Source organism: Geotrypetes seraphini, chromosome 1 (assembly GCF_902459505.1).
Source record: "Geotrypetes seraphini chromosome 1, aGeoSer1.1, whole genome shotgun sequence".
NCBI lineage: Eukaryota > Metazoa > Chordata > Amphibia > Gymnophiona > Dermophiidae > Geotrypetes > Geotrypetes seraphini.
The window spans coordinates 194153621-194167586 of record NC_047084.1 but is presented as its reverse complement, the minus strand read 5'-3'; the positions used below and the strand labels follow the sequence as shown (position 1 = coordinate 194167586).

At 42.8% G+C, this 13966-nt stretch overlaps 1 protein-coding gene across 1 annotated transcript in view; it reads right to left on the bottom strand.

Moving 5' to 3' along the window:
* Positions 1-13966, bottom strand: part of TRAPPC11 (trafficking protein particle complex 11) — a 148870-nt gene that overhangs the window by 102071 nt on the left and 32833 nt on the right. Inside the window, exon 7 of the mRNA XM_033943164.1 lies at positions 1170-1243. Within this exon, the coding sequence (XP_033799055.1) occupies positions 1170-1243 (74 nt within the window). The remainder of the gene's footprint in view (positions 1-1169; positions 1244-13966) is intronic.

The following is a 13966-nucleotide window of genomic DNA, read 5'->3' as shown; positions in this document are numbered from 1 at the left end:
CCCACTTCCTTTTGTACTACCATATTCTATAAGTGGCATCTTAACTTAGACATCGGTAGGTGCCTTATTGGCACCTAAATGCAAAATGCCATTTAAAAGAGGTTTAAAAAAAAATAAAAAAATTCTAGGTGCCTACTTGGGCCTAAAAATGCAAATAAAGGCACTTTACGATGCCTACCGCCACCATAGGACATGACATTAGGCATCATAAAGCGCTTCCGTGGGCACATTTTACGGAAAAGGTAAATGCCAGAAATGTAGACCTTGAAAACCCTGGCCTACATATCTAGCGCCTAACTTTCCGAAAGCTGCAATTCTACAAAAGACACCGTCGCGTGATTGACACACAATTGGTAGCCATTTTTAAAGCTGTGGCCGGCGGCAGCAACATTTTTAGAATCTGGGCCTATGTATTTTTTTTGTGATTACCAAACAAAAAAGATAACCATAGTTCACTTTTAAAAATGCAGTGGTTCAGCAGAGTGCTATGTGTAAGCCACCACTGAAAGCTAGCAAACCCAACGCCAGCAACATAGGGATGCTTGCCTCTAGATCACTGATCCTCAATCTGTATATCTCGCACTGGGGGGTCTTTTACTAAGGCACACTAGCCGATTTAGCACACGCTAAATATTAGTGCATGCTAAATTCTAACGCGCCCATTATAATTCTATGGACACGTTAGCATTTAGCGTGCGCTAAAACGGCTAGCGCGCCTTAGTAAAAGACCCCCCACTGTTTGCTATCCGTATGATCCTAGTCAAGCCCGCAACTTTAGGAATATTTTTAGCTCTCTTTCACAAAGCTGCAATAGCGATGCTGCCATGATAAATGCACCGTAGTCCATTCAATTCTTATGGTGCATTTACCGCGGCAGCATCGCTACTGTGGCTCTGTAAAAGGAGCCCTTTATTTGGAAGTTGTTATTCATGCAGATCACTTGATAGGTTACCTTCTTAGAGTGCTGGCTCTTGAAACCCTCCTCTCCCCTTTGCTCATGCAAAATATTTGCTTTTTCTAGCTTTATGGCTGATGTACAGCGAAAGGGACTGGATTCGATAATGCAGAATATAAATATTTTAAATAAATAATAAATATGCCAGCTTGTTTGTCTATGACAAATGTCACATTTTGAAATTTCATAGTTAAAAAAGTGTCACAGCCCTTACTTTAGTGCATTCTGTGTATCTTGTTTCAGCTCACTGAAGAAAGCAATCTTGAATTGATGTCTAACAAACAGCAGCTGCAATACCAAAGAACACACACATCAAAACCATGTATGTATTATACAAAAACTGCAATACAATACAAGTAAAGGAATGTGTGCACAATACATGCAGAAAAATTTCAAATACTAAAGACCAGCTAAGCATAACAGCTTTAACAGTACAAGCTGTATGTCTCCATTGAGCACATTAGTCCAGACTCCAGACACATTCAGCAGTAAAACAAATACCATACAGACATATCTTAGCCTTTTGGAACTCAATCTGGGATCAAATAAATTGTTTATTGGAAAACCATGATACTGTGATATTGGAAAATCTTATGATACTGTGATATTTGGAATGCCTATGAGAAAAAAGAGTCAGATATCATCGTGTAATAATAAACTTTTAATGATTTTGACTGGAGTTGCCATCCAACATATTACTTTCCAGTTATTAGATCATAGTAGGCTTAAATTTAATTTTTGGTGGAATTCAGTATGTCACATATATAGAATGGAAAGATCATTAGCGGTACAGAATGGAAATTATAACAATTTTATTAAAATATGGGAGCCATTAACATCTTTTTGTCATGATTAAATGCCATTTTTCTATTAATTATACACCATTTAGTATTGGGTAGGGGGAGGGTTTCAAGTATATGATCAAAGGTAGGGGAGGGACATTAAGGTGGGCAGACTGGATGGGCCGTGGGCCCTTATCTGCTGTCTATTTCTATGTTTCTATGTTATAATGAATAATGGGCTTTGAGGGAGGGTGGGGAGAGGGTTACATTTGTATTTATAGGTTATAATGATAAGATGTTCAAATGCTCAGATTGTGTTTATTATGAATTTTTGTACACTTGATGAAAGTTTAAAAATGAATAAAGAATTAAAAAAAAAAAAATACCATACAGACAAAGCTTTGTATACTTCACTACGTACAAGGAAACATAGGAGGTTCGTTTATGTTAGAGGCCAACCATAGTTCAATGCCAGTTTGGGTTACTGCACCAAAAGTGGCCCAAAGTCCTTTTTCTGACTGGTTTCAGATTTGGCTACAGCTGAAAGGTTATTTTAATTTTTGGTCATGTTTTTGGCTCTGGCTGAAAATGACTCACATGTTTTCAGTGAAGGACAAAAATTTGTGCTTTGTCCCAATTATCTCCCTCCCCCCCTCCAATAAGAATTGCCCCTCCTCACAGTTCCCCCCACCCAAGTACCTTCTTCCCCCTATCCTACCCCTAGGCCTATCTTACAATTCCTGATGGGTAGAGACATAGTTGGAGCAGTAACAATCCCCAGTTACTCCTGCCATTCCAGCTCTGCTTTCAAAATTGCTGCCATGACTGAAGCATCGTTCCTGCCCTGACTACACCCTACACCAGGGATTGAAAAGTTGTCCTAAGGAGGAAGAGGGGAAGCTACTCTTTGTATGGGAAGATTAGGTTCTTACCTTGTTAATATTCTTTCTAGTAGAAAGGCATACGAGTCTTGAATCAGTAGGTTATTCTCCTTTACTTGCGAGTTTGTAGAAGGCATCATTTCTATCTTTTTCTTTATGCTCTGCCTCCTACATCTCTGAGATGTGCTCCAGCTCCTCAGTTCGTATCAAAGCAGTTGACATTTCCTATAAAAGAGGAGAGACAAGGAGGCGGGATACAGTGTACTCCTCAACCAAGCCATTTCTGTTCTGATCTGCAACAAGTCAAAGGCAACAAATCAATGCCAATATAATCATAACTGAAGACATGGTGGAAATGAGCAAGCCACCTACCTAAGTGCAACCAGCACTAACACTTATGTAGCTCTCAAGTCTCTCACTTTTCTCACTGAAACAGAGATAAATCAGTACTCTTCAGATCTGTCTGACAATAGACACCAACAGCTGGAAATATGTACATGTCTGAGACAGCAAGCAGGCTAACTGAAATCTGATCAGATGGGCCTTTCAAGACTCATATTTCTTTCTACTAGAAAAAAAATTATTGAGGTAAGAACCTAATCTTCCTGTCTAGGGTAAAAGGTATACGAGTCTTGAACCAGTGGGACATACCAAAACAGTCCCCGAGTCTAGGACAGGGCAGTTGAGCATGCTGTGAGCACAGAGGACCCAAAAGTGGCATCCTTTTGTACTGCCACTGCCACCTCCACTCTGTAAAATTTTGTGAAAGTATGAAGGGTGGATCATGTTGTCACCCTACAAATTTCCTTAGGCAACACTGCCCAGGATTCCACCCACGAAGAAGCCCTCATAGAATTTGCTCTCAAAGCAATTGGTGGTTGCATACCACACCCAATATAAGCTGAAGCAACAGCTGCGTGAATCCATCTGGAATTAGAAGCCTTAAAAACCATCCTTCCCAGGCGGCTAGGACTCATTAGCACAAAAAGATGATGTGAGGACGAAAATCATTCATTACCTCTAGGTAATGAAGAAGAACTCTCCTAACATCCAGCAATGCCAAAACTTTGTGGAGGGTTTTATGAACCCGCTGGAAGGAATGCGGGTAGTCTGAGGTCCTGATTTATGTGGAAGGCCGAGACCATTTTGACAGAAAAAACAGATCATATGGAAACCTGAGGAAAGGCCCTCTGATGACAGAGTTTGTAGCTCTGAAACCCTTCTTGCTGAAGCGATAGCTACTAGAAAAACCGTCTTAATGGTAAGACCCATCAGAGATACCTCTCGCAAAGGCTCATACGAATCCTTACTGGGGCCTGCAAAACCAAGCTAAGATCCCACATCAGGCACAACTGCCACTGAAGAAGGTGCGGCCACAATCCTTTAAAAAAATATGGTAACAACTGGATGAGAAGCCGAGAAAATCTTTTCTACTTGAGCCCTAAAACACAAGAGTCTTGACAATTGTAATTTGAGGGAACCAATAGCCAAACCCCTCTCAAGACCATCCTAGTGAAACGCTAGGATTCCCGACGCTGAAGCCTTCACCAGCTCCACATTCTCCTTAGCACACCAGTGTTGAAAGTATAGGCTGCGACAGCCTCTGATTTCTTAGATCTGAAGAGGGTAGTAATAACCACTTTCAAGTAGCTCTTTCATACTAAGGCCATGTGCTCAAGAGCCATGCCATTAACCTAAAGCTTTCTGGATTCTCCAGGGCAACAGGATACTGCGAGAGCAGTCAGATGCAGTGGCAGTTTGAGGCACTTGTCCCTCTATAGATGAACCAGATCTGTCCAATATTTTTTTTTAATATCTGATAAATTATTGCTTTTATTTACTTATTTTAATTGTTTTCTATAATTTTTTTATAATGTACACCGTCTAGACATATATCAAAAATAAAGAAACTTGAAACTATAGCTGACACAGCCAATCAGGAGCAACCAGAATTACTAAGCACAGATATTTTGCTATTCTTTGAATAACCCAGTCGACCATGGGCCATGTGTGTGTGTGTGTGTGTGTGTGGGGGGGGGGGAGGTAGGATGGGAGACATACAACAGCCCTTTCTCTAGACACTGTTGTACTAGAGGGTCCATGCCAGCATTTCCAAGCTTGAATCTGAAGAATCAAGAGACTCTTTTGTTGACTCCCAATGCACCATGCTGTCAAAAGCCAGGGTCTAGGGTTTGTGGGCTGAGCTAGTTGGCCTGTACATTGTCCACTCCCAATATGTGAACTGCTGATAGCACTTGCAGGTGGACTTCCACCCAACCAAAACAACCGGGCCTCCCATTTCAACTGAGCACTGTCGGTGTTTCCCTGCCTGTTGATGTAGGCCACCATTGTGGCATTGTCTGAGAAAACCCTGACCATTTTGCCTTACAGGGTATTCTCCATCTGTAGGGCCAGATGCATGGCTCGCAGCTTCAAATAGTTGTTCCTCTAAGGGTGATCAGTGGCCCTGAACTGGTTAATCCTCGCAATGTGCTCCCAATCATAAAGGCTAGCATCTGTCGTCAGTATCATGCAGAGCAACAAGGATATGCAGAGCAGCAAGCCTTTTTCCTGTGACTCCAACTGGAGCCACCAATGCAAACTTTGACATGCTTCCGCCGTTCTGGTCAGCGGGTTCTGCAAAGAATCCAGCTGTGGAGACCAGTGGGACAATAATGCATCTTGATGAGCTCTCTCCCATGGGACAACCTCTGTAGACACCACCATTGACCCCCCAGCACCTGCAAATAGTGCCAAGTTGTGGGAGTAGTCATTGCCTGGATCTCCAAAATCTGGCTCTTAGTTTCAGTTTGTATGGCTGTGGCAGAAAAACTTGGCCTTCTGCCAAGTTGAAGAAAATTTCCAGGTATTCTAGGGATTGTGTGGGCTCTAAGTGACTCTTCCAAAAGTTGAAGATTCTACCTAGGTCCTGCAACAGTTGGACAACTTGTGTCACTGCTGTCTCTCCCTCATGCTTGGATGGAGCTCTGATCAGCCAGTCATTCAAGCTCAGATGCACCTGGATTCTTGTCTTGCACAGGTGTACTGTGACAACAACTATCACCTATAGTAAAGCTGCTGTTGCCAGACCAAATGGGATTGCTGAAAACTGTAAATGTCTTTCCAGTACATGGAATCTCAGGATCTTCCCGTGAGCCAGAAATATGGGAATACAGAAGTAAGCCTCTGCCAAATCTAGAGAGACCAAAAATTCAACCAGTGCCACCAAAGCTATGACTGAACGCACAGTCTCCATCCAGAATCAGGGCACCTTCAGCACTGCATTGACCAACTTCAAATCCAAGATTGGTCTTTTTTGAGTCTTTCTTGGGCATGATGAAATATATGGAATAGCTGCCCAAGCCTGATTTTTTGGCTGAGATGGGGTCTACAGCCTGAAAATCCAGAAGCCTTTCCACTGTTGCTCAGACCCCGACTGCTTTCTCTGGCCGACCAGCCGGAGAAAATGTCTGAGCAAGAAGCCCTGAGAACTCCTGCAAAAACTCACCTTGTCTCCTCGTGGACCCAGAGGCATCTGCACAGTGCCAAATCCACTGAGTCGCTACTTGAGGGCTTTGGGAGGGATTTTTGACCCATAAACTGAGCCGCCTGTGGCTGGTACGCCCTAGAGAGTCCAGAGGGGCTAAGCCCAGCGCTTCAGCCCCTCCACATACTCTTTGAAAACTTTTCTATTTAGAGACGCATTTGATAATTAGGCTTCATATTCAACGATAGCATCCCCACAGACTTTGCTTTTAGTATACAGATTTTCCTTCTATCCGTATCCTAGTGTATGAGCCTTTATTGTTACTTTCCTATAAAATATTTGTAGTTCAACCCCCTTTCCACATGTAGTCAGTCCTTAAATGTCATTGTAATTACAATTAAATGTTATTTGTAATCCTGATTTTAGACACTAGCCATTCAGAAAGGATATTTTAAAAAGTTTGCTGATGTTTGGGAGCCCCATTAACTAAATATTGCACGGTTTGATTATAATAATTATTTTCCCTTTTTACTTATTAAAATATAGGGTGGGATTATTTTGAATGATATTGATATTTATGGAGGGAAGGAGGGTATTTATTATGACTTCATTTTTATCAGAAACAGTAAGTGATATTAAAGTGTATTTGATTGTATTTTGTTACACTTGTGGAAAGTTTGAAAATGAATAAAGAATTAAAAAAAAAAAAAAAATCCCGATTTTAGTAGATTTGTTTTTTGGTTTTTTTAATAAATCTTTATTCATTTTACAACTTACAACAAGTATATCACAAATTAACATTAAAAACATCACTTGATTTTCTATCAAAATGCACATAAAGTAATCAGATTTAAACCCCACCCTTCCGCCCCTTTCATACTCTATCCATTCACAATATATTATATTTTAAAAAATCAGAACCCCCCTCCACCCCTCTCCTTTCCCCCTTTCATATATCACATAACACATACATCAAGGTTCTTCATTCTATTCAATTCAAATAATGAAAACTCAAAAATTATCCCCTCCCCTTCCTTTCATTTGTATTATTTTGGGGAAAATGATTCTTACTTATTACAATAAGTTGTTAATGGCCCCCACACATCTTGAAATTTATTGAAATATCCTTTCTGAATAGATATTGTTCTTTCCATCTTATAAATATGACACACTGAATTTCACCAAAAACTATAAATCAATCTACTCCAATTCTTCTAATTAAATGTTATTTGTTGTATGGGAACTCCTGTTAGGATAAGTAAAAGCTTATTATTATTGATAGAAATTTGGCTCTTTGCCCTCATAGACATGCCAAATAAAACTGTATCATATGATAAGGCCACATGATTTTCTAACAGACAATTTACTTGGCCCCATATTGATTTCCAAAAATTCAAAATAAAAGGGTAATAGAACAATAAATGATCTAAAGTTCCTGCTTCGAGATTACAATGCCAACATTTATTAGACTTAGAGCAATCTAATTTTTGCAAACGAACAGGGGTCTAGAATGCTCTATGCAACAGGAAAAACCATGTTTGCCTCATAGATGCGGACTGAGAGGAGTGGACAGTCACATAGCTGGAGGGAGAGAGGACCGACTAGTGACATGTCTCCCAGGGGCAAGAACGAAGGACGTCATCGACAGAATTGAGAGGATCCTGGAAGGGGCCGAGACGGAGGAGACAGCTGTAGTAATCCATGTGGGAACCAACGACGTCAGCAGGAGGAGCTACAACAGGACTGCACTAACTGACCAGTTCAGGATCCTGGGGAGGAAACTGAAACTGAGGGCAAGGAAGATAGCCTTCTCAGAGATCCTGCCAGTACCGAGAGCGGACACAAGGAGACAGAGTGAACTACAAGCAATAAACGGATGGCTCAGGAGATGGTGCGAAGAGGAGGGTTTCCTTTTTGTTCGGAACTGGACAACTTTCTTGGGGAAAAATAAGCTCTACAGGAGTGACGGACTGCACCTGAGCACGACTGGAACAAGGATGCTGGCACGCAACGTCCAGAGCGCCATAGATTTGGCTTTAAACTGAGGAAGAGGGAAAAGCCGACAGTCGATCTGACACATCGGACAAAAGTATCAAATAAGGATCCTGAGCAAGGACATTGTGAAAGAGGGCTCGGGAGTGAGGGCCAAGGACATTGAGCAAGGACATTGTAAAAAAGGGATCGGGACTGAGTGGGAAATTTTGGGACAAGGACCTAAGGACACAATGCAGATGCCCAGGGCCAAGGACATTGAACAAAGACACTGTAAAGGAGGGCTCAGGACTGAGTGGGAATTTTTTGAAGAAGGACCAAAGGTCAATTTCCAGGGGTCTATGGCACAAATGAAATTGGCAAACAGGACTAACAGAGATCAACAGAATCCAAAAGGACAACCAAAAATGGGGAAACAGGCTGAGGATGAAACAGACACACCACAGGAGGAGGATGACTGAGACGAGGCGTGGGGACTGGCAACTCACGAGGGGGTCACTAGGAGCGCCAAACCACGAGGGGAACCAGCAAGAGAGGCAAACAACCGGGACTTACATTGCCTATACACAAATGCTAGGAGCCTAAGGGCTAAAATGGGAGAGTTGGAAGTCTTAGCCAACAAAAAGGGCCTAGACATAATCGGAGTCACAGAAATGTGGTGGGCTGATGACAATAAATGGGATGTGGCTTTACCAGGGTTCTCTTCTACAGAAGAGATAAGCCACACAAAAAAGGTGGAGGAATAGCACTATATATAAGGGATTCCATACATTCAACCAGGATGGAAACAACAGCAAGGGCGGATGACTTGGAATCACTATGGGTTAAGCTATCCGGAGGAACTGGAGCAGACATAAAATTGGGTCTGTACAAATGGAAGAAATCGACCAGGATCTGGAGGCTGAACTGGGGCAGGTATGCAAAAGTGGAAGTGTGATGGTGATGGGGGACTTCAACTACCCGGGAATAGACTGGAGTATAGGGCACTCAAACTGCATGAGGGAGACCAAATTCCTGGAGGTCATGAGGGACTGTTTCATGGAACAACTGGTCACGGAACCAACACGGGGAGATGCCATTCTTGATCTAATCTTCACCGGACATGGGGGACCCGCTAAAGAGGTGGTGGTACTAGCCCCACTAGGAAACAGCGATCATAACACGATCCAGTACAGGCTAGAAATTGGATCATTAAAGGTGAAAAGAACTACAACAACAGCACTGAACTTCAAAAAAGGGAATTATGATGCCTTGAGGAAAATGGTGGGAAAGAAACTCAACGACACCGCAAGGAAGATGGAGTTCATAGAAAAAGCCTGGACCTTACTCAAGGGCACGGTGCACGAAGCACAAAATCTGTGCATCCCCAAGTTCAGGAAAGGGTGCAAAAAAAATAGAACAAAAAACCCAGTGTGGATAACAAATGCAGTAAAAAGGGCGATAAGTGACAAGAAGGCATCATTCAAAAAATGGAAAAAGGACAAATCAGAGGACAACCAAAAGGAGCACAAAAAACACCAAAAGGAATGTCACCGAGTGGTTAGGAAAGCAAAAAGAGAATATGAAGAGAGACTGGCGAGGGAAGCAACAAACTTCAAATCATTTTTCAGGTACGTCAAGGGGAAGCAACCAGCAAGGGAGGAAGTGGGACCCTTGGATGATGGAGACAGAAAGGGAGTGGTAAAAGAGGAAAAGGAGATAGCTGACAGGCTAAATGAATTCTTCACTTCAGTCTTCACAAGGGAGGACACAACCAACATTCCGGAACCCGAGGAGATCGTAAAAGGAGATCAGGATGAAAATCTGGTCCAACTAGAGGTAAGCAAAGTGGATGTCCTCAGGCAGATAGACAGGCTAAAGAGCGACAAATCGCCAGATCCGGACGGCATTCACCCAAGGGTACTCAAGGAACGAAATAGCTGAGCCACTTAGACAAATATGCAACCTATCCTTAAAAACTGGAGAGATTCCGGAAGACTGGAAAATAGCAAATGTCACGCCCATCTTCAAGAAAGGTTCAAGGGGAGACCCAGGAAACTACAGGCCGGTGAGCTTGACCTCGGTCCCTGGAAAGATGATGGAAGCGCTGATTAAAGACTGCATCTGGGAACACATCGAAAACACTGGGCAGCTAAAGCCGAGCCAGCATGGCTTCTGCAAGGGCAGGTCATTCCTCACTAACTAATTATACTTCTTTGAGGGGGTGAACAGCCAGGTGGATAAAGGGGAATCTATAGACATCATTTACCTTGACTTCCAAAAAGCCTTCGACAAGGTACCACATGAAAGACTGCTAAGGAAGCTATGGAACCACGGGGTGCAAGGGGAGGTCCACCGATGGATCAAAAACTGGCTGGCGGACAGGAAACAGAGGGTTGGAATAAAGGGCCATTACTCAGACTGCCAATGGGTCACGAGCGGAGTTCCGCAGGGGTCGGTGCTGGGACCACTCCTGTTCAATATATTTATTAACGACCTAGAAGCAGGAACAAAATGTGAGGTTATTAAATTTGCGGATGACACCAAATTATACAGCAGGGTTGAAAGCAAGGAAGATTGCAAAAATCTCCAAAAAGATCCGACAGCGCTGGAAGAGTGGGCCAAAAAGTGGCAAATGAGCTTCAACATAGGGAAATGCAAGGTCATGCATGTAGGGAAAAAGAACCCGATGTTCACTTACAAAATGGGGGGATCACCGCTAGGGGTGAGTAACCTTGAAAGAGACCTGGGAGTGATGGTAGACACATCATTGAAGGCGTCGGCGCAGTGCGCCACAGCCTCAAGGAAGGCAAACAGAATGTTGGGCATCATTAAGAAGGGTATCACGACCAGGACGAAGGAAGTCATCCTGCCACTGTATCGTGGAATGGTGCGCCCGCACCTGGAGTACTGTGTCCAGTACTGGTCGCCGTTCCTCAAGAAGGATATGGCGGTACTTGAGAAAGTCCAGAAAAGAGCAACTAAGCTAATAAAGGGTATGGAAGACCTCTCATATACTGACAGACTGAAGAAGCTGGGGCTTTTCTCCCTGGAAAAGCGGAGACTTAGAGGAGACATGATAGAAACCTTCAAGATCATGAAGGGCATAGAAAGGGTAGACAGGGACAGATTTTTCAAATTACGGGGAACCACAAGTACAAGGGGGCACTCAGAGAAATTGAAAGGGGAAAGGTTTAGAACAAACGCCAGGAAGTTCTTTTTCACTCAGAGGGTGGTGGATTCATGGAACGCGCTACCGGAGGATGTGATAAGCAGGAGCACGCTACAGGGCTTCAAAGAGGGTCTGGACAGGTACCTGGAGGACAAAGGGATTGAGGGGTACAGATAGGAGTAGAGGTAGGTAATAGGGATAGGATTAGAGGCAGTTACAAAATTAGTCAGGGACACTGTTCAGGCAATTAGGCCTCATGGGCCGCCGCGAGAGCGGTCCGCTGGGCAGGATGGACCTCTGGTCTGACTCAGCGGAGGCAACTTCTTATGTTCTTATATCCTCCAAGACCAAATTCGTGGCCATTGAGACGCAGTAATTTGATGCTTAATCTCAATGCTCCAAATGCATCTAAGACCAGTCTTTGGTTTTTTATTCATATATTCAGATATTAATTTATACCACTGTGTGGCTTGGTGTCCCAGAAAGTCCGCCTGAAAGCACAAGAATTCTAAACTATATTGATTATTAAGATTTTTCCATTCAGGGAACTCTGCCTGAATGGCCTGCTTCAGTTGCAACCATCTATAACTTTGTGATTTATCAAGTCCAAATTTTTGTTGCAACTGTGAAAAATCAAGCAGTTTACCATTAGATATAACATCATCTAAAATACGTATACTTGCTATAATTCAATACTTCCAGACGACCTTAAACCTACCAATTTGAATCTTGGAGTTCAGCCATATAGTTTGAATTGTAGATTTTTGTATTGGAATAGGTGTTAAATTATTGACATATCTTATAGTTTTCCATGTATCTATTAATATTCTGTTTTCTTTATACACTCTAGACATTTTAATACCAAGAACATGGGAGAGCCTGAGAGGAAACAAAAGTTGCCATTCCAACTTCAACCAATCTGGGAGCTTATCCATGAGCTCTGGGAAGATCCAATACATACCCTGGCGATTCTAGTAGATTTGTAATTTGCTTTGAAATATTATTATAAGCGTTTGCATCAAATTTTAAAAAACATGAAACTTGTGACACGTGGAACATGGACGATCCTCAGCCGGTCATCCAGCTCGAATCTGGCATGAATCCACATTTAAACAGCGTAAGGAGTCTATCTAGAATAATTTTAAGCAAAACTGAAGTGCTTTAAGGTAGATAGAAGCTTTTAAAACAAAATCAGGAAATCCAAGATGGCTGCTACGGCAGTGTTTTAGCACCAAAAAATGGCCCAGGAGAGCTAAAGCACAGAAAATTCAGCAAAGGGTTTTTTTGAAGTGGGGGGACACAAATACCAGACCGAGAAACCAAAAAAACTTCAATCTGTGAACCACCCTGATGTCTCCAATAGTCTACAATAGCCTGTACTCACATTTGTGCTGCTGCTGAGCCTGCTTCACTTAAAACTGCAGCTGGACAATGGAGAAGAATGCTGCCTCAAGAAAGCATGAAATGTCAATCCAAATGCTTATTTCTTTGGGCTGTCAGTCAGACCATGAAGGAGCCTGAGACCCCAAAACTCTGCAGTTCCTCATACATCTTTGGGAAGGGGGTGGGTGGGCAAAGGGCCACACAGCCTGCACTCAAGCTCAAGTAACATCCAGGAGTGAGCCTTGCTCCCAGGGGAATCATCCCCGAGCTACCAATTTGTTAGGGCAGGTTGGCCAGGAATGTGCCCTATAAAGTGTTGCCCTCCCGGCTATAGACTTCTGATCAGAGAGTATGTATCTTCTCCTAGGCAGAGCTACCGGTACTTCAGTAGCACTGGGGACCTCTGGACCACAAGCTTCAGTTCAGACAAAAGCTCAAAAATAAAAAAATTCAAATTAGAGCAGATCAAAAAAAGACACCTTCTTCTCTCTCCTTCTCTGCTCAGATCCAACAAACAGCTAAAACCTGTCACTTCCTCCTCTATAATATTACTAAAATCCAACCTCTCCTCTCTGAACACACTACCAAAACCCTTATCCACGCTCTCATCACCTCATGCTTAGAATACTGCAATTTACTTCTATCAGGCATCCCGCGCATCTGTCTCTCACCCCTTCAGTCCATTCAAAATGCTGCTGCACGACTCATGTTCCTTGAGAGCTGCTATTCTCACATTGCCCCTCTCCTCAAGTCACTTCATTGGCTCCCCATCCATTTCCGAATACAGTTCAAACTCCTCTTACTGACTTACAAGTGCATTCACTCTGTAACCCCCCCCAATATCTCTCCTCACCTATCTCCCCCCTATGCTCCCCCCCCCCCGTGAACTCTATTCATTGGGTAAGTACCTCTTCTCTGTACCCTTCTCATCTACTGCCAACTCCAGACTCTGTCCCTTCTTTCTTGCTGCGCCATATTCCTGGAACAGGCTGTCTGAATCAATACGTCATGCTCCGTTTCTAGCAGTATTCAAATCAAAGCTAAAAGTCCACTTTTTTGAAACTGCTTTCAACTCTTAACTCCCACTCTTTACTGTTAGATACCTATACCCATTGTATCATTTCCTCTACCAGAATCTCCTCGACCCTAAGATGTCCAAATTAGATTGCAAGCTCTTCCAAGGCAGACCTGAGGGATAAAGATAGATGATTCCACTACAAACTCGTGAGCAAATGAGAATAACTCACTGGTTCAAGACTCTTATGCCTTTTGCATTAGAATTTTTATTTTGTACTGAAATTACAAGCAATGCAGCTATGTTCTTGCTTTTGATAC